Raw genomic sequence first — 26,242 nt, forward strand, 5'->3', positions numbered from 1 at the left:
CGGCACTCCCTGGCCGCGGCAGGTTCCAGCGCTAAACTCATGAATCAGCAACATTTCCTTCTTTTTTTTCCATTAAAAAAAAAATAAAAATAAAGGAAATTAAATAAACCCACCAAGAACCAAGAAGCAACCCGACCCCAACCCAGCATTATGAACGCTGACCATGCTGATTGGGATCAGAGGAGCCCTGGGGTTAAATTGAAGCCGTCTGCCTCATGGGTTGCCCCCGCTCGGAGGGGAACCAGCCCGAGACCCGACCCCATGTGCACAGAGTCCCGCTTGCCGTCCCCATCCCACCGCAGCCGGGCGTTCCCGGGGCTCGGCCGCCGGCTCGGTTCCTCCAGCCCTTGCAGAGAGGCTTCATGGGGTGAAACGCTGCGGGGGAAGAGGCTCATTCCCATCCTGCTGTCGGCCCGTGGTGCCCGCTGCTCCTCTGTAGCACAGGGTGGGAAGCGGAGAGGAAGAGGAGAACTGCAGGGGGAGGAAGGCACCGTCCCTTAACTCCTCCCGTCACAGCCTGGAAGGGACACAACACGGCAGAGTCAGCACTGGGCGCTTTGTTCCGCGGCACCGTGGGTTTTTGCAGGGCAGCACGTTGTAAAAAGCCTCCCCAAATGGCTTTACGTGGGGCTGCCCCCGGACAAAGCCGTGCACCAGCCTGGTTTGGGTTTTCCTGGTGCAGGCAGCTCTCAGGTTCAGTATCGCCTGAGGGGAAAGGGCTTGTTGGGTACCACACACCTCACCCCAGCCACAGACAAGCAAACTCTCCCAGCAGCAGGACCCCCGAGGGGTTTTTGACCCCACGGGGAAGCTGGGACCTAACACGGGAAGGGCAGCCGGAGCAGAGTCCGTAAGGAAGGAGGCAGCTCAGATGGAAAGCGAGCACCGAGCTGAAGCATCCTCCATTCCCTCACACTTAGCAAAAGAGGGGGCCGGTAATTAAGGGGAAGCTGCCGGGCAGCCAAAGCCAGTGGCAGGCAGAGCGTGGCTCCGTGATCGCAAAAACCTTCCCAAACCCAAGTGAGCAATCACACAGCCTGCTGCTTTGGGGTTCATCAACCTTCAGCTTTCCTTGCCCGGCTGCCGGAGCCACCCTGGTGCCTGCTCAGAGCACGGGTTGGTAATTAACTTCCCTCCTGATTAGCAGCTTACGTTCCGGGTGATTTGGGGGCCATCTGACGGCTGGCTTTGTGCTGTTCCCAGGAGCTCCTCGTCAGCCCCGAGCACACAGGGATGGGAGGTGGCACAGGGGACACTCCGGCAGCTTTCGCTGTGCCCGTAACCTTGGGGCCACCCGCACTTGCCACAGAGATACAGAAGCGAGGAGGTTTGTTACCAGATGCGGGAGGAGAAATCGGCATCTCCAACCCTCAGCGGGGTCCAAGGGAGATGCTTGAAGCAGTCCAAAGTATCCTCGCTTCTCTGCCTTATCTCACCTTTCCCTGCCCTGCCACCATGCCCATTTCCACCCTCCATGGGCCAGGAACGCATGCCTGGAGAAGGAAAAATCCCCCCCTGTGCATGCAACCTCCGCATGGGTTAGGCTTTTAGTCCTATTTGTTGTAATATGATGAATTCCAGGGAAGAAAATGAGTTTCTAAGTGATTCTTCTGCATTTTTCCTGCTGTTACCAACAGGCCAGATCCTGAAACCCTGGCTGGGGACCCATTTACGCTGCGTTTGCTGAAGCAAAGAGATGTGACTAAGCCAAAGCAATGAAACAGAGCAGGACTTGGCTCTCTGCTCTTGCTGTCTGCAGGAGAAAAAGAGACCTTCCCCTTCTCCCACCACTGCAAGCTGCGACAGCTGACACAGGCTGCAGGTCTGGGGAGGGACCTTGGGCAGGTCACCCCCCGCCCCCCGCATCAATTAATCTGGGCAAAAGAAGGAAAAAAAACACCTTCCCGGGAGGGAAAACTGCTCTGAGCATGCTGCACGGGCAGGCACAGGAGCCTTGGCCAATGTCCCCAAAGGAGACATCCCCAAGGTCCTGGCTCCAGCCTGCCCCTGGACCTGCCCTGCTTCTTCCTCCCGGTGTTCATGGAGCACATCGCCAGGCTCCTCCTGATCATCTCCATCTACTTTCACAGGCTTTTTTACCCCAGTGAAGACAGCCAGCATCGCAGTGACAGCTGGCATGGGCACAGCACTCTGTGACCACCCTTCCTACCCACCCTTGCCCACCCAGGTGGCATTGAAGGCACCCAGAGCTCATCCCTGTGTTCCCCAGTGCCAGTCCCAGCCCTTCAGCTGTGACAGTGGGGTCTTGGGGGGCACAGGCAGAGCCGCCTGCTGGCACAGGGAAGGACAAGCGGGGACAGGGACTTACTCCGCCGACTTCCAGAAGTGCCCGGGGTGGGAAAGGCGACGGTTGCGCTTTGGCAGTTTCTCCAGCATGTCCATGAGCTTGGTGAAGGTGGGTCTCTCCTCTTGCTCATAGGCCCAGCAGAAGAGGAGGATGTCCTGCACAGGGCGAGCGCGTGAGCAAACAGAGCCAGTCCCTCTCCCACTACAACCCTCGCACCCAGCACCCACCCCGCGAGGACCCCATCTCCATCACCGCATCCTTGCAAAGGGCTGCAGTTGAGGGGATGCACCCATCCCATGAGAACCCTGTCTCCATCACCACATCCTTGCGAAGGGCTGGGGCAGAAGGGACGTGCAAGCTGAGCTGATATTCGTGCCGCAGCAGCAGGACCAAGCCTCGCTGGCTGGAGAAGGAGGGACCCCTTACTTTTTTGTTGGCAGATCCTGGGCAGCACAGAGTGTTTTTCAAAGGGACCCTCCACCCGGTGGGGCATGATCCCACTCCATGCACACACACACACGGCTCCAGCGCCTGCCCTACACCACCTACCGAGATCTCCTTGCCCATCCCGATCTGGCTGAGGTTGGGCTTCATCCCTCTTCCCACCTGCCAGATTATTGCCTCCGCTGGCTGCGTCTTGAAGGGCCATTCCCGTGCATGCAGCTCGTACCAGATCGTGCTGTTGGGAGAGAGCGGGGATTAGAGATGGGAGGAGATGGGAGGCATCCCTGGAGCATACATCTAGCCATTGCACCCACATCCACCATCTCTCCCTGCTCCAAAATCACTGACATCCAGGAGATTCTTCATCCTAGATACGACACCAGAGATGCTCAGCACTCATTACAGAGATATCACCGCTCCCATTTTCCAGATGGGGAAACTGAGGCTGTCGGCTTGACCGAGAGCAAGCCACCAGCCTGCTGCAGCCCCCAGTTTACACCAGGGAAGAACCTGGCCTGTGGGCAGGAGGATGGAGGTTGATGGGAAGCACAGGCAGAGGCACGGGCAGAGCTGCCAGTCAGCCTGTTACATCAAGTGGGAATCTCCTGCCGGGCTGCAATAGCCCTTCGCCCCGCTGCCCGCAGAGCAGCTTAATAGATGATGCGGGAGGTAAATACATGGTCCAGCTGCTGGGCTGGCGTTTCTAACCCTGCCATCTGCTCCAGCTGTGCGGGGCAGCGAGTGTGGGGAAAGGACAAGCCCCAGCATTCGCTTTCACTCCCAATTTTTCATTTTCCTCTGCAAAAAGCGCTCCAAGCCACGAAAAGCCATCCAAGCCATGGCGTGAGCCATCCCCAGCACCCTCACCGGGTGATGGCACACGTGAACCCCCAACCATCTGCCACTGCACTGCTCTTATCTCTAAGCCAAGCCTTCCTTCCCGTGAGGACTCCCAAATCCAAGGGAATATCCCAAAACAAGGGCGTCTCTGGCTGGGTTGGTGGCCGCCCCCGTGGTCCTCCGCCCCCGCTACCGCCTGGGAGTTTTGCAGCCTCATTTTCTGGCACCCGGAGGCTGGATGAGCCCCAACTCCCACAGTGCTAGCCCCGATTTCCAAGGCAAATTCCCTGGACCTACTTTTGCCTTCAATGGATGCTGTCACGGCTAGTTAAAGCAGCAAGAAATGGGGTTAAAATAGCATCAGGGTGGAAAAATGTGGTGGAGGGGGTCTGATATATGAAAGATCACTCTCGGATACGGGGGCTTCCTGAGTTTGAAAATCAGCATTCCTGATTTTGGACAAATATGCACAGTTTGGTGTAAATCTCGAAAAATTTGAATAATGTGAGATGCCCATTGGTGCTGTGGACGCAGAGGAATCGAGGGGCTGGAGAGGGGCAGGTCCCAGCAGCACAGGACGAGGGGCTCAGGCAGGAGCAGGGATCCTGAAGGTGCCTGAACGCATCCAATGCAGTTAAATTCAAGTTTCTAGTTGGGAGTTTGGGGCTTAATTTTTCACCTTCCTTCTTTCAGATGCATCCAAAATATTTGGGCTGCATTTCCCAGGGTATCGATGGTGCTATGGAGAGTGGTCTGCTGCTCCATCTCCCTTTGCACAAGACCACCACATATTTAATATTAATTACTGCCACGAACTCTCAGGCTTCAGAGAGCACATGCCACCAGCCTCAGCCTCCCGCTCTGCGCCGCCCTCATACATGCTTTAATTTAACATTTCTGCCTTCTTTAAAGGATCTTTTCCTCTTGCTGTCACTGATCCCCAAATCCCTAGAGGCAAGCAGCAATGGCAATAACCCTCCAGATCATCTGTGAGCCTCCTGGGCTCAGCGGAGGGCAGCAGAAACAAGAAAGAGGAAAAATGTGGGAAAATCTTTTAATCTTTTAAGGAAACTCATGCTTTACATAAGGGCAGAGCTCACACTCAAAAAAAAAAAGAGAAAAAAACTAAGTCTAAGTAACCGACTCTCAGTTCTATACAATCCCTTAATTACTTCTTTAATTTTGTGCTAAAGTTATACCTCGGTGAGGGAAAAAAAAAAAGCCTGACCCTTTCAGCTGTAATTACTGCGGTTTTGATGGAAATACCGCCTCCGATAACAGCCCCACACGTGCTAATCCCCGCAGCCTTTAAGGTATCCACAAGAAAATTAATCCGCTGGATAAAACCCCCAGCCCTACGACCACCTCTAGAAAGGTTTTACTGGGGCGTGTTTGGGCTCCTGCCGTAAGGGAAGCTTGCTTTCAGATAAACGGCAGGAGCGATGAGCTGGTTCGCTGAAGGAGACTCATCAATTCTCCTCTTTTTGGCCTTCTGGCATTTCCTCCCCCCGGTAGCCCCGGCTTGCAGTGGCAGCCACCACTGCCAGCCCCTCTGCAGCCGGCTGGTGGGGAGAATTGGGGTGTCTGGGGGCTCCCAGACCTGTGTCCCCAACCCTCTGCATCCCCAGCTGACATCCAGAGCACCTTCTCATCGGTACCCACCCCGGGAGGATGCAGGGAAGAGATTACACCAGGCTGGCATCCCCAGGACACTCCGGATCCCGTTGCCCGGAGCCATAGCCAAAACAGCAAAAATTTGGTGATTTTGGGGAGGGTTAACTCTAAATTTCGTGAAGCGGGAAGGTGCTCCGAGCCCAGTGATGGGGATTCCCGTAGGCAGCGTCCCATCGGTGTTTTGGCAAGCAGCATCTCCGTCCCCTCCCAGCTGCTCAGGGCAGCTCACACCTGACACAACCACGCCGGTTCTCTGCAGCCTGCCTGCCCGCCCTGCCGCGAGGTCTCACCCCAGCGCAAAGACATCCGAGTGCTTGGAGAAGGGCAGCTTGTCCTCCTCGGTGTCCGGCGAGAGCTGGCGGATGATCTCTGGGGCGAGGTGGCACAACCAGCCGTTCTGGATCCGCAGTTTGTTCTCCCGCCTGCCAAAACACGGAGCCAAACCCGTGGGTACCACAGAGGGGAACATCACCACCAGTGAGCAGCCCCACAGCCCTCCCACCCTCTCCCCAGGGCATTTAAGCCTGGTTTTCTGTACAGCATCCTTGCAAAGTCAGGTTTTAACCCTGCTCTGAGACATGCCAGCACAGTGGCTTCACGCCTGTCCCTGCCAGGCAGCAGGGCACAATTTGGGCACAGGACAGTGGTGAGGGTGACCTTCAGCTCTGCTGGGCTGGTGATGGGGATGCAGGGTCTGCTGGGGCCCTTGCTGTGACCGATACACCAAAACACCTTAAAAGAGCAGGGGCAAAGCGTTAGCTGGGGTAAATCCCACCAGAGCTGACACCTGAGATGGCCCCGCTGTGGTTTGAGCAGGAGATTGGACTGGGCACCTCTAAGGGTCTCTGCTGAGCAAAGCCATCCTATAATAATGGCCTGGAAATCAGAGTTTTCAGGTGTTTGGCCCCCAAACAGCCCTTCCAGCCCACCTCTGTGTCCAAGCCTCCAATGCCATCGCCCATGGGAGCAGGCTGGCTTTGTTACAATCGCCAGCCCCTCAGCTGACCTCGGCTGTGTTTTCCTCCACCTCCTCAAGGTCCCCCTGCTCAGTACAAATACATTAGACTCCTTTGGCCAACAGCTGAGGATGACATTGGTTGCTTCTTCATCCTTTATATCCTCCAGCAGGCACCTAGGATGCACTACTGGCTTAAAAAGGGTCCCCAGGCAGGGAAATGGGCAGGGACCACTGGTGGTGGTGACACATTAAGTGGCTTGATCATGTGTCTGAGCCCAAATTTGGCAGCGTAGTTTTGCAGGAGGTAAAAAAACTTGTCCCATGTCACGTCAGGCTAGAGAAGGAAGAGCCCGCTGACTCGTATCAAGGAATTTCTCCCTGTTTGTGCTTTGATGCCCTCCCAAAGATAGTGATGCGCAGGGGTAAGGGATGGCTGTGGGGTCATCTGTCCTCCTGAACTTCAGCCTGGGGCCAAAATCCCAGAGCCCAGGTCCCGGGAGACACCATCCAGCCACAGGCATCTCTGTCCACCCCCGAGGCAGGATGACAAGCTCCCACCACAAACGCTGACTCCTTGGCTGGCTTTTCCCCCCGCGGCTGCGTGCAGGCAACACGCGCAATCCCAAGACGACGCAGTCCAGATTCTCCTGGCCGCAAAGCCGTCCCCATCCCCCGGCATCACCCTCCAGGTCTGGCAACATTCGGAGGAGGAAACCTCTCCCTAGGGAAGGATGCTGACTGTCCAGGGAATCGCTGATTAAGCCTCTATGCCCCCACTGGGGACTCGACGGCTCCTCTTCACCCTGCTGCGTCGGAGCCAGGGTGAAGAGGCAATCAGCGGCTCCGGCGAGACATGGACCCTCCGGCCCCAGGAGCCGCAGGCGAGAGCACTTTGGCACAGGGGGGAGGCTTTCAGCTCCCCAGCCAGCTCCCGCCGCCATCCTCCAGCCCTGTATGGCTCTTAATTACAAGCCGGCGTTAAGCACTGGGGCGATTAGAAAAGACGCGGAGGAGCTCGCTCATCCTTCCCTGTGTCTACAGTCTCCATCTCCAGGCAAGCAGCAGGGAGCAGGATGCAGTGGGCAGCGCTCAGTTCTGCTCCAGCACCCTCAGCGAGACCAGGATTGCACACGGGGCTTTTATTTCTGCTCACTCAAGTCACCAGTGCTGTGATATCCCAGAAGCGGCATTCGGGCTTGCCTTGGGATGCTCTGGGGACCAGGTTTGGCTCCGCAGCTCCCGTGCAAGCCCAGCCTCACCCCTCTGCAAAGCTCACGTACACCCGAGCATGCAGCTACAGGTTTACGAGCTTCCAGCAATGAGGGCTAAGTCTTAATGCAATCCCAAATGCGGTTCAATTACAGCAATTTGAGCTTTCGTGACAAAAGTTTCATAACCGACCTGGCCAATTCCACTAGCAGAAAGCAGCATGACTAGCCAAGCGCCTGCTAAACCCACCGAAGGACAAGCCAGCCCCAAGGCAAAAGCAAGAACAGAAGAGCTCTTCAGACTATTCAAGACCCACCTCACACTCCTCCTAATTACACAGCAGCCCTACCAAGCCCAACAACGTTTAAATAAAGGAGAAATAAATCTGATTTCACCAGGATAAGACACCGGATTAAGAAGTCTCTGCGGAAGGTATTTTAGTTGCAATGGCTGTCTCGTTTTTCAGCAGTGCAAGCATGTCACGGCACAGACGGACGCGGCAAACTCCTTGTGCCGGATGCTTTCATCAACTGAAGGTGAGCCTGCTCTCAGAGGATGAGGAGGATTTTTAAACCACATCATTTTTTAACCCTAGTGAAAACAGGCCAGTTTGTAGTTCTCATTCACATCTGAAGCAACATCAGCGTCCTTAACCTGAGCTGCAAAAATTTGCTCCCTTCTCCATACATGCTTGTCCTGTGGCCACGCGAGCCTCTGAGGACCCAGAACTGGGCTTTATCATTCTTCTTCACCTGAGAGAAACCATCACCAGCGAAGAAAAACAGCCTGAGAAGGGAAATCAGACCTGCAGACACTTGCTGCTTCAAAATTCACGGTGACTGATGAGTGCGGATCCCCAAAGCTGTCTCTCAGCTCTCCACCAGCAGAAGATGTGTGTGCCACCAGCAGTCCAGGGCAGCCACACCGAAAGCTCCTCCGGGCAAAATTTCCCTATCTTCTCCATTTTTCTAGCAAAATGCTGCTCATTTCTGTCCAGCCTTGCATTTCTGACCACCCCCACGTTGCCATCTTTCCTCTCCTGAGCAATCTCCTGGACTTTACCCCCCAAATGACACTCCAATCTTGAGCAGAGACGGCCAAGCATTAGTCCGCCCCATCGGATACCCCATTTCTCCAGCGTCTCATCTCTCATTTTATCTCCAGAGCATCTCTGACCTACACAGCAAAGGTCCCTAGCAAAATTTGGCTATTTTTGCCCAAATCCTTTTACCACTGCTGGAACAAGCTGCAACCTCATCCGGGCAGGACCTAAGTCCCAACCTCCCTGCCCAGCTGCTAAACCAGAGCTGAAACCCACTTCTCCGCTGCGGGGAGACCAGCAGCACTGCTGGATTTCTTGGGCTTCCTAAGCTTTTGGCTAAGTTTGTGCTAAAACCAGATGATATTTATACAAGTGGAATGGAAAGGCTGGCTGCCCAGCTCGCTGCGAGAGGCATGGGAGGGAGAGAGGCAGCCATCACCTTTTCCTCTAATCCTTCGACCTCGTCACACAGGAATTAGAAAAAAATATGTGGTTTCCAAGGTGCATTTTATCTCCTGAGCATGTTCACCATAAAGTGATGATCGGCCACGAAAACCTCTCCAGTGACAAACCCCATCACATGGGGTGATGGAGACCGAAAGGACCAGAAGGCGGGTACCGTGCTGCCGGAGGAAACCTGCCTGAGCTGCCGGCGCCGATAACACCGCACTTGGCCCGTGCTGTTTCTGACACAAAGGGTTTCGTGAAAAAAGCACTATCCCACTGGGAAAAAGTCAGCAACGCTCTTTTTTTTTTAGTTTTAACAAAAAAGGAAAATATAATCTTTGTTCGTTTTTCCCCTCTTCTGTTTCCTTTTCCCCCCAGCTTTACTTTTCTTCCTTACCATGCTGCTGAAACTCTTTGCCCTGCCATGCCTACAGCTGGAAAACTTCCCAAAGCACTGGAAAAAAACCCATTTAATAAGGAACATTTACCGAATGGGCTTGATTCCAAACCCAAAGAGACAAAAAAATGTCACAATGCTGTAAATGTCCCAAGCTTGGCTCTCATTTTCTCTGTGTCTTCCTCCATGTCCCGCCTCGGCGCAGACACCATGGCCAGATGTCTGCGGCACCCGAAAGGTCACCAGAGCAGCCAGGGGACAACCACGGGGATGGCACTGCTCGACCTGGGCTGCTGCACCTCTCATCGGCCCAGATGAAAAAGGTGCCAGGGGATTTATAACAAGAGTGTTGGGGAAATGCCAAGGAACGAGCCTGCTTTGCTGGCCCCAGTGAAACTGAGCCTGAGGAGCATCTCCTGGATGGCTGCAGGGCGGTTTGGCCATGGAAATGATGCATCCCATGGGAAGAGGTTGGGTCCAAGACACCCTGCAGGGGCCAGGTCCTGCCTCTCTGAACCAAACTGCTGGAGTCTCGCATGCAGCACCATGCCCCTTCCTACTGATCAAAAGCAACTCTGCCTTCCCGACGCTAGGTCTAAAAAATAAATGAAACTAAATCAAATCAAAACAAGCTGCAACTTCTGCACCCAAGGAGCAGAGCAGTTTGTTTTCACCGCTCGGCGCTGAGCCCAGACCCACCTCGCTGCAGAAACCTCAGCCCTGCTCTCGCCATCCCTCTGGGGTTTTGCACTGCAAACCCAACACTGGTGTTGAGCACGGAGCTGCGTTTTGAGGGAGCGCCACTTGGGGGGCAGAGGGGTTTCTGCAGGAGCTACACGTCTTGCTGTATTCCCAAAGCAAGCCTCCTCAAAAGCAAAATCCTGGGAGGTGAGATGGTGAAATCCCCAGGGCAGTCCCAGGACACTCAAATGCACCTTGTCCTCATGTCTACCGAGGCTGCAGACCCAGAAAGGCACTTGCAGAGGAGGTTTTTGGGCTCTCTCCCCATGTTCCCAGCTCAAAGGGGAGCTCTAGGGCATGGGGAAGAATGCTGGTATTTCCAGCATGCTATGTCCTACCTGCCTGCCTGGAGAACTCCCGAGATGCTGAAGAGGCCGAAGTCCGTGATCACCACCTTCCCGTTGTCGTAGAAAACGTTTTTTGACTTGAGGTCCTTGTGAAGGATCCCCTTGGCATGCAGGTAGCCCATTCCCTAGGATGGAAGAGAGAGAAAAATACCCCAAAATTGAAAAAGCAGCACAAACAGACAGGATAATGCCAGAGCAGGGGAAGCCCCACGATCACCAAGACGGACAGAACCTGACCGGGAACACCCCTGTGCTGCGGCAGCACGTCCACACTACCGTGTTACGGCTGGGCCACAGCCAAAGGCTGCACGACCCCAAACGTCCCTGCAGAAAGCCCAGGTGTCCAGGGGTTCCCTGGCTTGGGATGGGCATCGGGTGGTGCTCACGGAGGGTGACGGGATCGTGGTGTGGGTGTCTCAGCTGCGATGGCACCTGCTCATCTTCCTGATTCATTGGTTATGCAAGAAAAATTAGCAGCAAACCAAACTGGCAGTCGCTTTCCTGAAATCCTCTGCTGAGAAATTGATGATGATGATGTTTTCTCCTTCATTCTCTTTGGGGGCTGAGAGTAGAAGTGTAATAAGTCAAAGCTCTCCATCACTGCTATCGCACACCCTGGCTGAGCCATTAGTGCTTCCTATGTGCACACCGACACCATTAGTCTGGAAACAAGCACTGCGCAAGAGTCTTGCCTTAATTCTTTTCCCCTGGGAAAAGCTACTTGGTGGTTAATTAAAATTATTGCTAATGATGCAAAAAAAAAGACCATGGGTGGGAAATCCAAACTCCCCTGCACCGGGCTTGTTTAGCATCGACAAATCAAGCAGACTGCCGACAGCTCCATGTGGCAGACATTCAGCTCAACGGGATAACCAGCTCTGGGAACGGGGAGGATGATAAAAGCCATTTATCCTGACTTCAGCAGGGCTTTTGATGCTGTCTCACTTTTCATTCTCATAAGCAGACTAGGGGAAACCTGGTCTAGAGGAAGCTACTGAAGGCTAAATGCCAAATGGGCCAGCAAACTGTTGCTTAAGAGTATCAGTTGTCTATCACTGACATGGGGGGATTTATTAACTGAATTTCCACGGGGGTCCATCTTTTCACACATCACCATTAACCACACAGGCAGTGGAACAAGAATATATTTTTAAGTTTGCAGCCTGCGTGAAGCTGGGAGGCACAATCCAAATTCAGTAACGATCTGGAAAAATTGGGAAAGCAAGCTGAAAAACCCACAAATCTTCAAATGCAAATGCCCGGCATGTGGAAAAAAATCCTGACAGTACCAAGGACTCGCCAGAGCATAGACCTGCAGGGCTCTGCTCCAGCAGCGGGAAAGGCTGGGAGCAGCCAGAGACAACGTGCTGCTGGGGACCGCAAACACCCCAACCCAGCAAGTCACGGGGCTTTAACTGCACCCCTTGGTGGTCAAATCCTGAAGAGCCTCTGCTGAAGGATGCTGGAGGAAGGAAAGGATCTGGGGCTGCTGCTGGCCCTGAGATGCCACAGCTGCAGCTGGATGCTGGGACCATTCCAGGCACTGGGATTAATTAGGGGTCTCCAGGTCCCAGCACATGAAATAATGATGAGGTTTAAAAATCTGCTTTAAAATGTCACTGTCACCTTCACAAAGTGTCAGGGTTGTGCAAGGAACAGCATTTCAATGCTGGGAGCCTGTTTCTCCTGCAAGGTGCAGCGCAGGGCCCTAAGCATCCATGGGACAGGATGAGACCCAGCGCCATGGGGATGCTCTGCAGCCCCCTCCCGTCAGCCAGGGTTGACGGGAGCTCAGAGCAGGCAGCGGGGCCTTTGCACCCATGCTCAGACAGCATGGATGTGAATGCATCTCCCATGCAATCATCAAACGCAGCCAAGACGTTGCTGAAGGTATTTCTCGAGGAGCTCTCAGCAAACCCGAATCGCTCGCCTCGCTCCGGGGGTTATCGCGCAGATCCCACTGCAAATTCCAGCCCCGCCACCTTCGTCCCCGGGATGATCTGTGAGAAAACACTCTCGGTCCAATAATGCCTTAATTTGCTCGGCTGCCCGGCGTGCGTGAAAAGCCAGCTCCCTCTGCCGGCTTCGCTTCTTAAATAAATTAATTTTTGCCTCCGGAGGATCACGGCATAACGAGAGCCCTTGCAGCCGCTAATCCAATAAGCTTAACGGCTCTCCTATCGCGTACGGGGACTCAAAGGATAAAGTCAAACAACTGTCGTGACCGGGTGGCAAAGCCGAAGATTCCACCATGGTCCTGCCTCCAGTTCCTCCCAGTGATGCCACCCCGAGCCCAACCACACCAAGATGCTGGGGTTTTCCTTTGCCTCTCCACACCAGCCACCTCCAAGTCCACCAAAACGTCCTTAACATCTGCTGATGGTTGACAGGGAGAGGTGGGAAGGCAGAGAAACTGTTCCTCCTAGTGCACACCAGCAACGGGCAATATTTCTGGGGCACAGCACCGGGATGGCTGTGACAGGGGTGTGATGGACCTCTCCTGCGAGCAGGAGCCACTGTCTTGAAATCCCTCCAGTGCACAGAGAGAGCCTGAGCTCAGCACCCATGCCGCACGGCTTTGCCTTCGGACCTCTGCTAATTCCTACGGGGACCTGGCTCAGACCCAAAACCCCTCTGTTCCAGCAGGAACACCCAACCCCGTATTCCCAAGGAGGAGAAGGGATGCAGGGAAGCGGGCTTGCTGCTGGGGCTACAACCAGGTCTACGTGCAGTCGTGCTGATTTGCTTCAGCACATCTCATGGCTGGTGTTCTTCATGGCAATGCTTTCATCTCACAAACCCAGTGATGCTTCCCCAGTGCTGGCAATGCCTCACAACACTGCAAAAAGTTTGAGGTTTCCAACCCGTTCCTAATGCACACGCAGCTGCAGAAGACAGCGGTCTCTTAGCCTAGTCCTCAAAACCCCAACCTACATGAAGCGATGCAACGCGCCCAGAGAAAGGGCTGCACCAAGCTGTTACCTCCCGCTGTGAACATCTGGGAGGCGAGAACGCTGAGCACAAGCGCAGTGGTAGTCAGGGGAAAAAATATGAGGCAAACCTATGTGATACCTCAGACATCTGCTCAGTGGGAAAAATCCATCTTTAAAAAGTGGAAAATACTGGATCAAAAATACAAATGAAGCAGAGAAGCCCTCGGCTGTCTCAGACACCCCAACTTGCAAGCCAGAGCTTGCAAGAAGGTGCCACCACCCAACTTGGGGCACACTACAGCCCTGCGTGGGGCTGACAGCATCACCCAACAGGTCCAGGAGCACCCTTGGAGCGGGGAGACCTGCTCAATGCCTCAGGACAGTACACTGAAGATGGGAAGTTCATCCCTTGCAGCTTCCCTCCATCACCCCAACATGGGGCTCAGCCACATCACAGCTCCGAGACACCTCTCGCAACGTCCGTGCGGACGCGGGCAGCTCAGCAAAGCAGTTAAGCCTATGCTCAACTGTCAGCTCCTGCCTGGAGCCGAGAGACTTTGGGGGAATTTAAGGAATTGACTTTAAAAGCAACATGCACTTTGCTAAATCTGGGTGTAAATAAACGCAAAATAGGCAATCTAATAAGAGAGAGCATAAGCACAGGCAGGGGAACGGCACCACTCAGGATATATTGCAGAACATATTCTGTTTTATAACATGGATTTGAATATTTAAGGGGGTTTAAGATCTGCCAGAAAAACAACTTTTTTTTTTTTTTCCATAGAAATATGTTAAATGGGAGCTTAGCCCCAGACGATTTGGTCTTGCTGGGGACCAGAGGTGCTGGCTGACCTTGAGCAGGGCACAGGGTCAGTGTCGCAGCTCCCAAGGTAGAACACATGCCAAATACTTTTGGTATCGTTTGGTGTTAAGTATGTTTGGAATCACAGTACAACCCTACTCTGGCAGACGACTCAACACCTCTTAGGAAAACGAACCACTGCAGACACGCAACGGGAAGCTTTGATGGCTCAGGACGCAACTTCCCAGCCACTTGACCCTGCCACGTGAGGATCCTCCCCAGCATCTATTTATATGGTCACATCTGAAGTGTCGAACATGCACTTTGAGTCATCGCTGTGAAAGGAAAAGCTTTTTTAGCTCTGAAAAATGTACGCATGCTCTGCCTCATGGCACACACAGCCTCCTGCCATGAGCACCACGGCACTGACTCCTCCGGGTGCCTTGGCTGCGGGGATGCTTTCACTACAGAGACGTGGAAATCTCAGACCAACAGCAGATTAGGGTTGTTTTTTTTTCCAAGAGGAGAGGAATATCCAACCAGCAACTCGCTTGCAGCAGCAAAGCTGGACTTCCAAGGGGGAAGAAGGAGCTGTGGCCAGGATGAGCCCCAAGCTCACCACTGCACGGGGAGCCCATGGGAAACCTTGGTACCACCCCAGTTCGGCTCAACAAGGATGAGGGAGGTCTAAGAGACATGGATTTTAAAGTCAAGAGGTGCTATCCTGCCCACCCTCGTTGGCTTCTTCACTCCCACTCCCCGGAGCAGCTCGGCTGGACTCTCAGCTGGACCCAGACCCCCATCGGTGCCGAGCTGCCCCCACACCATACCGTACCTTCACAATTTCTTGTGCTATCTGCCTTGTCTTGTTGACATCCAGGACGATTTTGGCATCTCTCACCACCGAGTAGAGAGTCCGTCCTTTGCACAGGCTGAAAGAACAGGAAAAGGGAGAAGATAGAAACATGGTTTAGAAACCCCCGCCAAGAAACATCCCCAAATTATAAAGGCAGCGGCTGTGGCGGGGAACTATAAATAACTGCAAAAGCTTTGGCTACATCTCAAGGCAGATTGAAGATTCAGCACGGAAACTGGGGGCTCTCCCCAGTTTGGCACTGGGAGGGAGTTCATGCTGCTCCCTGGTGTGTGCTGGTACCATCGCCATGGTGCTGAGCCCCATTAAGGGGTAACCTGGGCTGGTTCCTGGCTCTTCCCCGTGTCCCAGCCACAAGCAAACCACCTGGTCCTCTTGCTTCAGACTTTTTGTGCAAAACTGCCCATGGCTCCCCGCCTCTTCCCTCGGAGGATACAATACTCACAGATGTAATATGAGTCAAAAGAGGAAAGACAGGGAGGAAAAAAAAAAACCCAACCCAATGCACTGTACAATGTCCTCCAATTTTCCTTCTCGTACCAATTACAGTAAAATCTATTTACAGATCTATTTACAGAGCCTTAATTACCAAAGGCAGCTGGAGGGGGGGGGGGATATAAACCAATTAAAAATATATTGACATTTGAATATCATAATGGAGTACGTGGGTGGATGCTGCCTCGACTCCTGCCCACAAAAAAGGGCTTTTTTGCTTTTCTATATCCACCCACGCTCATTACAGGCAACTTTAGAAAGATGAGACTGGATACCTGTGCCTGGGAAATAAAGTGCCTGACACACGTCTCGTTAAAGAGGCTTCGGCAACCGCAGACGTTAATTTGATCCTGTTCTAGTTAACAAATAAAAAGTTACAGGTTTTAATTCCTCTGTTCCCTCACTGCATCCTCGCTTGGCTCCACCACTTTCCCCCTTGCCCATCTCCTCCAGCCCTGGGGATGCCAGCAAAGACCGGTCTGGATTTATCCCCTGAGATAACAGGTTTTGCCCTTTTGGGATGGAAATAACCAGCCCGAGCTGTGCCTCATTGCAAGGGCTGAGGAGCATCACACCGAGCTGCCCTGGGTTTGCCTGGGTACCATGTTGCTCAGACGAGGAGAGGGGATGGTTCAGAGCCCCGGCTTAGGCGAGGAAGAAGAGGCACGCCAAGGGCAGCGATGCTCAGCACAGCCCTGCGGAGGGGTGAACAGCCCCACAGCGACTTCCCCCACGTTGCAAATCCAGAGAAATCAAGAATGCAACATCACGGTAAAGCCCCACTTCTATTTTTTATCTCGAGGCTGGCTCAGAGCAGTACGATGAGGCAAAACCCCCAGGAGGCTCTGCCGTGATTTCCCTGCGGACATTGAAAATGGCAACAGCAATCCCCCCAAACCACAGTGCGGTTGCCATTCCCCCATCATTACTGCGTGGCCAAGGTCATCACCTGGATGCAAATAAGGTCACTGTGAGCAATTAGCCCCCAAGAGCAGGGATGTTAGAGGTTCGCCTCCAGAAAGTTGGGGAAAGCCGAGCTCTCTGCAGCTCTTCAAGGGATTAAACTGATTGGAACTGGGATACTGCTTATTGGGATTAAACCTTGCTTGCTTCTTCAGAAGCTCATGGATACAAAGGATCCTCCTGCTCCTAAGGCAAAAGCTCCCTCCCTGGGCAGAGAGCACAATTTTTAGGTCAAGCAGCAGAGCAGGAGTGGAACCGGTCCCATATCTCACAGGTTTTGGCAAGACAACAGCATCCTTCGAAGTACTCTGTCACAGGTTGTGTTAGAAATAGCCTTGCCGGATGCAAGCAAGCTGCGGTGAGGATTTTAGGGCATCTTCATACCCGTGCGACCACCACCTCAGGAATGGTTCTCCTTGCTCAGGTGTCTCAGCACGTCCCTGAGCACACCAGCTGGACTGCAAACCTGAGGCACCCGCAATTACAAGCATGATCTTCCTCTAACTAAACCAGCCGCTTCCTATCTTCTGCGATAGTTTGGCTGCAGTCGAATATGAATTTGTCTGAAGATTAGGATCCGAGCACTTGAACTCCTACTTGGAAATAAGCGATAAAGAAAACCCTTGGATTTCGGCAACCAGAATTAAAGGGTGCAAAATAATGACAGACGTGAATTCTCTTTCCACCACCTTTACAGTATGAAGGTTTTTTTGCACTAATTTGCTAAATAAACCTGTAAAGCTTTAAGCTCTGTAATGCAACGGGCTTTCTGCCACCTCCCATGACCTGCCTGTGCATGAAGGTGTTCCCCCAGCCCTCCCTGCTCCCCAGCAAACACTTGTTTTCCCCCAGAGAAAACCATTTGAGAAAGTAGCTTGTGGTCTGCATTCGTCATGAATCGACACTGCAAATGCAATGAATAGATTAGCACTGGACCTGGGTTTGATTTCAACCCTGAAGTGAGTTAAGATTAGCTGTTTTCCTGGGAAAGGGCTGTTTAGAGGAAAATCCTCAAATTTCTGCTTGTCTGAACTGCAGAGATAACCCCGGGAGCGGAGCCTGCAGCCCTTTTCGGATGAGATTCCCATCTCTCCGCTTCATTTACAGAGGGACCGCATTAAAGGAGGCAGCGGATGGACCTGGCGTGAGCCCCGGCACAAGTGGAGCAGCCACCGCTTAGACCCGAGGTGGTGGCACCAGCACACGGCAAAGCACCACGGACACAGGACATGCCACCACCGCTCATCAGACCTCAGCAGAGCCATCGAGGCAGCCCAGGTGCCTCTCTCCTCCCCTCAATGAATAACTCCTCGGAATGAATTCAACTAGCAACCACCGCACCAGTATTTGTTAGAGTTTTCTTGCCGGATAAGGAGCTGCCAATGGAGAGATAAAGCCCGGTTGATACCTATTATGCAGCACCTGAGCCCATTCAGCCACCACCTGCAGAACCTTTTCATGGCAGAGCTCAACAATTTCGCTTCTTCTCATTCCTCATCCGCCGTCAATCGTTCCCCATTCGGGCAGGAGCAGCAGGCACAAAGCACGGCTCCCGGGGCACGCACATCATCTTCTGCCTTTCCACTTCAAGAGGTCTATGCTGAACCACGGCATTGAGGTATCCAGCCGGCTGCGAGCGAGCGATGCTGCGGATCACAAGGCCAGCGACCGCCTACGCTTGACACCAGAAACAAAGGCAGACGATTCGCGTCTTCAGACGGATCCCGGCTTATTCACCGCTGAAGTACGTATTCGTAAACAAACACTTGTCTTCTCCTCCTCAACCTCTCCAACCCACCCGTCGGCAGAGCAGGGATGTTGGTGACATGTGCCCCGGCATCCCACCAAACCCCAGCCAGGGCCGAGAGGCAGCAGGGACAGCCCGGCCGGGTGGCTCGGGGAGATGCAAAGACCCTTCCAGGGGTCCCCGGCTTCCAGGAGCGGACCTCAACCCACGGCGTAACCTCGGCTCGCAGCCTTCCCCGGCACCAGGACAGTCCCAGCCCCATCCCGCTGCAGATGTAACTCTCTATTCAAAATGAGTTTTTGAAGTGTTCAGCCAAGCAAGCCAAATCCCAAATTGCTTTATAAACACTCTGCATTTCACCAGCGTGGGCTGAAGACATCAGCAACGGGAGCAAAGCCAAAGTGACTTGCAGAGGAACAATTTAGGAGGGATGAGTGAGGAAGAGCTGGAGCACTGCCTCTTGATATTTTTGCCATTCGATGTGAAAACAGCCTCATCCATCCCCCACTCATTGGGGCTTTTTCCCCTCCCCCACAATATTGATGGCCGTCATCTGTATATTGATGGCCATCATCTCTATATTGACGGCCATCTCCTCTATAGGGTTGAAGACCTCAGCCCGGCTCCTGCTCAGGAGCAGGAATAAATTCAGAGCTGATGGTACGGCGGCTGCACGCAGGTCCCGACGCTGTTACTCACCGGTGTTTTGTGCTTTTCTTCCCTCTGCTCAACCATCCACATAAATGCCCATTAAATTAAATAGGATCATTTGAACACCCCAAAGTGATAAATGCCAGACCCCAGGAAGCTCATTACTTGCTAGTATGTTGATTTATGGGGAACCAGCTCAGATACCATGGTGATAGCCGGCACTTTACACCCAGGGGAGACACAGAAGGAGAGAGAGTGAGAATTAATAAGTACTTTAATATAAAAATACCTCTGCTAGCAGGTTACATCTGTGCTTGAGGAAAGACAGAGCAAAGGAGGGGCTGCTCGGATGCTTCCACATTCCCCAGCAGTTCGCTGCTTTTTATTATTTCACAGAAAAGAAGAAATCTTTGGGGAATATTAAGAAAGATACGACCACAGCAACCAGAGCTGCTGAGCTGGGACTTATTTGATTTCATCTGAGCAGGACTAGCTGCAGCAGGGAGGAGAGGAACCAGTACTGCACACGTCTGCACGTGCCCGAGTTATTCAGGAAGTTTTCAAGCTGTTTCCTTATATTGGCTTGTTTTTCTCTTTTACCGACGTCTGGCAATTGTGCCTTTGAAACTAGGCAGCCACAAATGCATTTCACAAAACGGAAAATTAAACAAGGCTGGAAGAGCAGCAAAGGGAGAGGTTTGGGTTAATTTTTATCCCTAGGCTTTGTTTTCCTCAAAAATCAATAAGAAATATTGCACCCTTTACGCACGTTCTCCCTGCTACGCTGGCGTGAGCAAAGCAGAGCAGTGGCATCATCCAGCTTGAGCTCCCCAAGCCCTCTGCATCTAAATGCCACCCCAAGGACAGCAGGGACACCCAGCTGGAACAACCAGGGTCACACCGACATGAGCTGCAATGAGTTTGTTAGGTCTCAGTCTAAGGAGAAAGCTGGCATGTGTCAGACCCCACACCTATATATATATATATATATATATATATAATTTTTTTTTTAACCCCCTAGTGAAAAGCTTAGGGGGGTAAAAAAGCTTGGCTGGTTCACAGGCCAGCTATCCCCACTGGGCTGCCAGTGGCACCCAGTGCTATTGGGGCCCCAGGTCCCCCCAGCCCTGTAAGGGATGCTCAGGACTGGTTTCACTGGGATCCACCACTGCCCAAACCTCCTGGTGAAGCAAAGACGCTCTTCTCCGAGCCACGCATACCCAGGACCCGGAGATCTGGCATGGAAATGTTTCAGCCCCAGGACTACAACTTTCCTTTCTTTTCCCTCCTTGTTGCTGCACCCACTGGCAAGCAGGGAACCACCTTCCCCATCCTCCCATCTCTTTCAATAAAAGCAACATGTGGTTTCCTTCCTCCCTGGGCCCTGAGAAACACCATCCATCCTCGCCGGACCACGACCAGGGAGGAAAGCAGCAGCCAAAAGCTTCACGGCAGCGCGGTGCCATGAAATACCGGACCGGGAGCCCGCAGACCTGATGCCGAGCATCAGCATCCATCAGAGCTCAGCCCCTCTGGCAGCATCGCTCGGGGGGTGAAAATACTTTTCCCATCAAACTCCACCTCTGAATTGAACCCTTACCCACGTCTCCCAAAGCAAGCCCAACAGGGAAGCGGGGAATTCATTACCTGCCATGAGCAACGTTTTTTGGCCACAGCAAAGCCCAGGTCCCCAGCCTGGAGCTCAGAGCGACCCGGCTCCTGCTTTGCATGGAGGAGCCTCTGCAGAGCAAAACTAGCGTAGGGAAATAGAAAAGCCCTGAAGAGGCGATGGTCCCCTCGTCCCACGCTTGCTATCTCTGCCCGATGGAAGCGTCGTCCTTCGATGGATATTACTTAGGCAGCAAAATTTTCCTCCCAGCAGCTGGCAAGCGAGATAACTACAGCCAGCGCAGCCAAACCGCAGAGGCTGGAGGAGGAGGAGGAGGAGGAGGGGGATCAGCCTCCCCGAAAAGTAGCTCCAACTCCATCGTCGCTTCGGAAAAAAACAAGTTATTTAGAGAAAGCAAACTCCATGCATTTTTATTTGAAGGAGATAGTGTCAGAGGAGACGAGCCATGCTACAGCTGCAGGGAAAAGAGCTAAGAGACAGGTGAATGCAAAGCAGCCACAGGCTCCAGCAGCTTATCTAAAGCCCTGGTTGCAAACAAGTCATCCGAAAATACTTGATGCTTCAGGTGGCACTTGCTGCCTTTTGAAAGGGTGCGCTCGTAATCGGCTCCGAGAGGGCTGGCTGGGTGCACGGGAATGTGTGAAGGCTCTTTGACCTCTCCTTGCCTTTGAAGGAGCCTAATATATTCTCTACACCGTGCTCCTCCTGCTATTTTGAACTTCAGGAAGGAAAAGAAATTAAAAAAACCACCCTCCTTTTGAAGAGAGGGAAGAAGCAAGTCTTTTGATCGTGACGGCTGCTTCACTAGAACCCAACTCCACTTTGAAATAGTAATAATAATTATTATTAATAAAAAATTAATAATGCTGTCACAGGAGGGAACTATTTCCCTGGGCAGCCTCCTCTTTGGCTAGGCAGGAGGATACCAGCACAGGGGTCCCCCACGACCTGCCCCAGCAAACAGCCCTCCCCAGCCCCAGAGAGGATCCCCAGCAATGAACATGCTCAAAAAAAGTACGGAATCGTGCTGAGATGTCACTCAGCAGTGAAGGGAAGAGCTGGCACAAGCAGAAAGACGTGGTGGGACCATCTCTCAGCAGGGCACTTAATCACAGGCTTTCCCTTAAAAACCCGCTTAAATCCCTTCCTCTCCAGTAAAGTGCCTCAGCGCCGAGTCCCGCTGCGTTAAGTACTTTCCTCAAGAAGTCACGGCCAAAACAGAAATATTTCCATGGCATTTTGAAACACTTTTAAAATACAAAGGAGAACTTTCCCCTCGAGCATCCCCCGCCAGAGAAGCACGTTAAGGCGGTGCTAACGAACAGCCGCCGGCGGGGATTTGATGCTACAATGGGTAAGAAAAGCTCAGCCAGCACCGAAGCAGCCAGCTCTTATTTCGACATCAAACACCCTCACAGAAGATCAAGCCGCTGCCTTTCCCCATCCCTGCCATCCTCTTTGCTCAGGATATTTTGGTCTCCTCCCCAACCCATCCCACTCCGCAAGCTGCCAAAAGCAATGCTGTCTCCAAGCAAAAGATATATACTCGCTTAATGTATATATTAATACACATATCGACTTTCCTGTTGTCAGTCATTATCAAGATTTATCCAGCCTGATGGCCTCTTATTGATTGCAAAGGAGTGTATTCCCACGGGTCAATCAATTCTGATCCAGCCTGTGGCATGAAGTCAATACCTATTTATTATATGATCTACGAGCTCCATTATTTAACTGCTAGGAAAGGGGAAACGCAGCAGAAAGTAAAAGGAGGGAAGACAACCGAGAGGCAGGGCAGGAGGTGATGCTTTGGCTCCCAAAGCAGGTGCTCCAGCGTGGGGAGGGTTACGGGAGGCAAGACCTCATGGATTCTGCTCCCAAAATATACCCACGAGTGGGGAGAGAAGGGCCAGACGTGAAAGGCATCTCGGAAATGCCTGGCTCCGGGATGCGTGGCTCCAGCCTGACGTGGAGGAAAACAATGTGGCAGCTCTGTGCCTCAGTTTCCCTCCTGCTAGACAGGATTTGGAGCACCTACTTAACTTTCCAGGGCAGGAAAGAAGGCTGATAGGATGTATTTTGAGATGGTTGGATTGCAGTGCGGAGAAAAAGCCAATTTGTTGTTCATTAAAGCCCAAATGGCCAACATGACTATCCCTGAAGAGAACAACGGGCTGGCTGCAAGCAGCATGCAGCGGCTTGCGCAGCCCATCCTGGCCCCACGGAGCACCCACACAGGGAAAAACCAAGCAGCCCCAGTCGGTTTTGTCCTAAGTGCCATGGCTTACACCCTTCCCCTTTACTCCCATCCTTCAAATTACGTTAAACATCTGCTTGGCCCCCAGCTCCTTGAGCCCTGAGATTTACAAGTCCCAAATCCTCTGCAGCTAGGCTGGGACACTGTAAATGTCAGGAGGTTTGGCACGGGGAGAGGCTTGGAAGAGTCAAGCGTTTAAAGCCGAGCTTTGTCCAAGCTCCCTCACGCCCGGCAATGGGAGAGGATCCCCTGCAAGGAGCCGGGCTTGCTCCTCCCAGCAGCAGAGCCAAGCGTTAGACATTGCCAAAAACCAGCATAGAAATAAATTATAAAATCATAACAAACCCCAACATTAACCCATGCAGTGCCAGAAAGTTATCCTGTAAGACACAGTCGTAGCATCTCAGATATTCTTCCCATCCCTCACTCTCACACCTTCCCTACTAATTCGTGGCAGGTAATGTGTTCCCTGTTATTGAAGCCAGTTTGCTTTGCCACAGAGGAAAAAAGAGCAAACTCTCTTTTCATCTTTGGTATCTCACATGAGAAGAGGGCCTGGGTTTCTGTTTGGCCTCAGCACTCAGCTCCCTCCCACTAACCACCAGCTCCAGGGAAGGGTTTTGGGAGATGGTCCCTCTCTGGCAGATATACTCCAAGTTCCTCTGCTGAAAGGCACCTTCGACAAATTAATTCTTTTTATGTAGTCCTGCCATGGTCAAGCTTAATTCCTAATGTTCTTCAGTGTTCTCTTTGGTCCTCCTGGCACATCACGGCGGGGACATAAATCACAGCCATGCAGCCCCAGGTGGGATTGCCAGCAGCCATCGAGTTGGCTCCCAGTTGCACCCTGTAAATCCAGAGTCACTCTGACATCGCACTGTGATGAGAGAGGGGCCAAAACCTGGCCAGAATCGTCTCAGGGTACAAATCCCTGGGCCTTTGCATGGGCTTCTAGTGACACTTTTAAGCTTTTAACTAAAACCCAAGGAATCTTAGAAAAGCTACACCAAATCCCCCACGCAAGTCAGCGGGAGCTCAAAGCACGACGAAGCTCCACCTCAAACCTCCTCTCTCCTGCCTTTCAGACTTGCTAACCTCGCTCCCTTCTTGCAAACAACATTCCCATCCAACAAGAGCCATGGGTGCCCCCCCCCCCACTGAAAGCTGCATCCAGCATGCTGATGCCCCCACTTTCATTACAGACTCGATGAGACCCAGGAGCCTCAGGAAGGATCAATAAGCATTAAAATCCCCCACCCTTTTTTTTTTTTTCCCCAGAAGAAACACCCAGAATCCTAAAACCTGGTAGTTTCTGCAATCCATTACCTTCGTGGGTGGCTCGAGCCATTTTAATAGCATTAGAAAACTGTTTGACTTTGTCCTTTGAAGGACCTCCTGGGTGGCTGAGGTTTTACCTCCCCTCCCCGCGCTGCCACTGATGGGGGCTGGGACCAGGAGCCCCGAGGAGCTGACGTGAGTTTACCCAGGCCTGGCTTTGTCTCATTCAACACCAGCAAAAACAACTTGTCATTTGCCTGTATGCAGCAAACACGGCATTTTTTCAGTCCTTTCATTTCCACTGGGCCGAGGACTTTGATGCCGTTTCGTGCTATCCATTATGCAGCGCTCAAAGCACCAAGGCTCACATTCGCTCTTGCTCAAGACTAATTAAGATGAATGTTAACTGTCCCCACCGCTCATTACCCAAGAGAAAATCTATTAGCGGCTCTGATGGAAGCGCTCTTTGGAGTCACCACCTCCCATTGCCAAAAGATGCTGAATTTCTTCCTTTCCTTTCCGACCCAGACAGTCACATTAACAGACAACTCAAGAATCATAGACTCACGGAATGGTTTGGGTTGGAAGGTACCTTTAAAGGTCACCTAGTCCAACCCCTCCTGCAATGAGCAGGGACATCTTCAACTAGACCAGGTTGCTCAGAGCCCCGAACAACCTGACCTTGAATATTTCCAGGGATGGGGCATCAACCACCGCTCTGGGCAGCCTGTGCCAGTGTCTCACCACCCTCATCGTAAAAAATTTCTTCCTTGTATCTAGTCTGAATTTCCCCTCTTTTAGTTTAAAACCATTACCCCTTGTCCTATTACAGCATGCCCTACTAAAAAGTCTGTCCCCATCTTTCCTCTAAGCCCCCTTTAGGTACTGGAAGGCTGCTATAAGGTCTCCCCAGAGCCTTCTCTTCTCCTTCTCAGCCTGTCTTCATAGGAGAGATGCTCCAGCCCCTGATGATCTTCGTGGCCCTCCTCTGGTCTTGCTCCAACAGGTCCACGTCCTTCTTAAGTTGGGGGCCCCAGAGCTGAACGCAGTACTGCAGATGAGGTCTCACGAGAGCGGAGTAGAGGGGGAGAATCCCCTCCCTCGACCTGCCAGTCACGCTGCTTTTGATCCGGCCCCGGGTAGGGTTGGCTTTCTGGGCTGTGAGCGCACATTGCCAGGTCACGTCCAGCTTTTCACCCACCAGTACCCCCCAGTTCTCAGCAGAGCTGCTCTCATCCCTTCACCCCCCAGCCTGGTTGATACTGGGGGTTGCCCTGACCCATGTGCAGGACCTTGCACTTGGCCTTGTTGAACCTGGGCCCACTTCTTGAGCTTGTCCAGGTCCCTCTGGATGGCATCCCATCCCTCAGACATGTCAACCGCACCGCTCAGCTTGGTGTCATCTGCAAATGTGCCGGGGGTGCACTGGATCCCACTATGTCAGCGATGAAGATACTAAGCAGTACTGGTCCCAGTCATCTGGCCAGACCAATGGCTAATGCAGAGAAAATTGAGCGTTAACACAAAGCATCATGCCATTGGCAAGCTGCTGCCTCAGTTTCCCCTTCCAGCTTTTGCCCATGGGTCAGTGCTGTTTGGAGGGGAGAGATTTCTTTCTGCTAATGAGGCAATCCTTGAATATCACAAGCAAGCAGGAAGGAAAACGTAGGGATGTGAAAAAGTAAAAATAAACCCATCTATAAATAACCCCCCTGCAGCAGCACTGGGTGGCACGGCATGGTAAAGCCCCTTCCAGGGACGGGCAGCTGCTTCCAGCATGCCGGCAGGAAAATGGAGATTTCTTTTACAGCTACAAGAAATTGCTTTTTTTTCTTGGTGGAAAAAAATGTCCTCGAGCGACCACCTCTGGGCACCCAGAAAAAAAGGGGCCTTTTCTGCACACAGCCAGTTCGGGGCTGGGGATGTGCGCAGGGAGGAGTGGGTGAGGAAATTCGGACATCCTGGATTTGTATCTGTAATTAGCCTCATCAAACAGCTGGAACTGATTTTCCCCCACTCCAAGCAAAGCCTGGTTTAAAGTTATTCCTGTAAACCCACAGGGAAAACTTGAGTCTCTTCAGAAAAAATCCTGTTTGAAGAGCGATGCTCTCCCCTCTGCAAGGGTCACCAGCCTCCCTCCACCCCCAGTGCCACATCCTGGACTATCCCCAGCATCCTTGACCCTTCTCAGCCCAGCTCACGCCA

At 52.6% G+C, this 26,242-nt stretch overlaps 1 protein-coding gene across 1 annotated transcript in view; it reads right to left on the reverse strand.

The window, feature by feature from the left end:
- Positions 1-2,325: 2,325 nt before the first annotated feature.
- The window catches only part of KSR2 (kinase suppressor of ras 2), an 82,058-nt gene continuing 58,141 nt past the window's right edge, over positions 2,326-26,242 (reverse strand). Inside the window, exons 15-19 of the mRNA XM_075039650.1 lie at positions 14,978-15,074; positions 10,399-10,532; positions 5,557-5,688; positions 2,858-2,987; positions 2,326-2,463 (exon numbers count right to left, since the gene is read on the reverse strand). Coding sequence (XP_074895751.1) covers positions 2,326-2,463; positions 2,858-2,987; positions 5,557-5,688; positions 10,399-10,532; positions 14,978-15,074 — 631 coding nt within the window. The remainder of the gene's footprint in view (positions 2,464-2,857; positions 2,988-5,556; positions 5,689-10,398; positions 10,533-14,977; positions 15,075-26,242) is intronic.

The sequence above is a fragment of the Buteo buteo genome, chromosome 11, assembly GCF_964188355.1.
Source record: "Buteo buteo chromosome 11, bButBut1.hap1.1, whole genome shotgun sequence".
NCBI classification, from domain to species: Eukaryota; Metazoa; Chordata; class Aves; order Accipitriformes; family Accipitridae; genus Buteo; species Buteo buteo.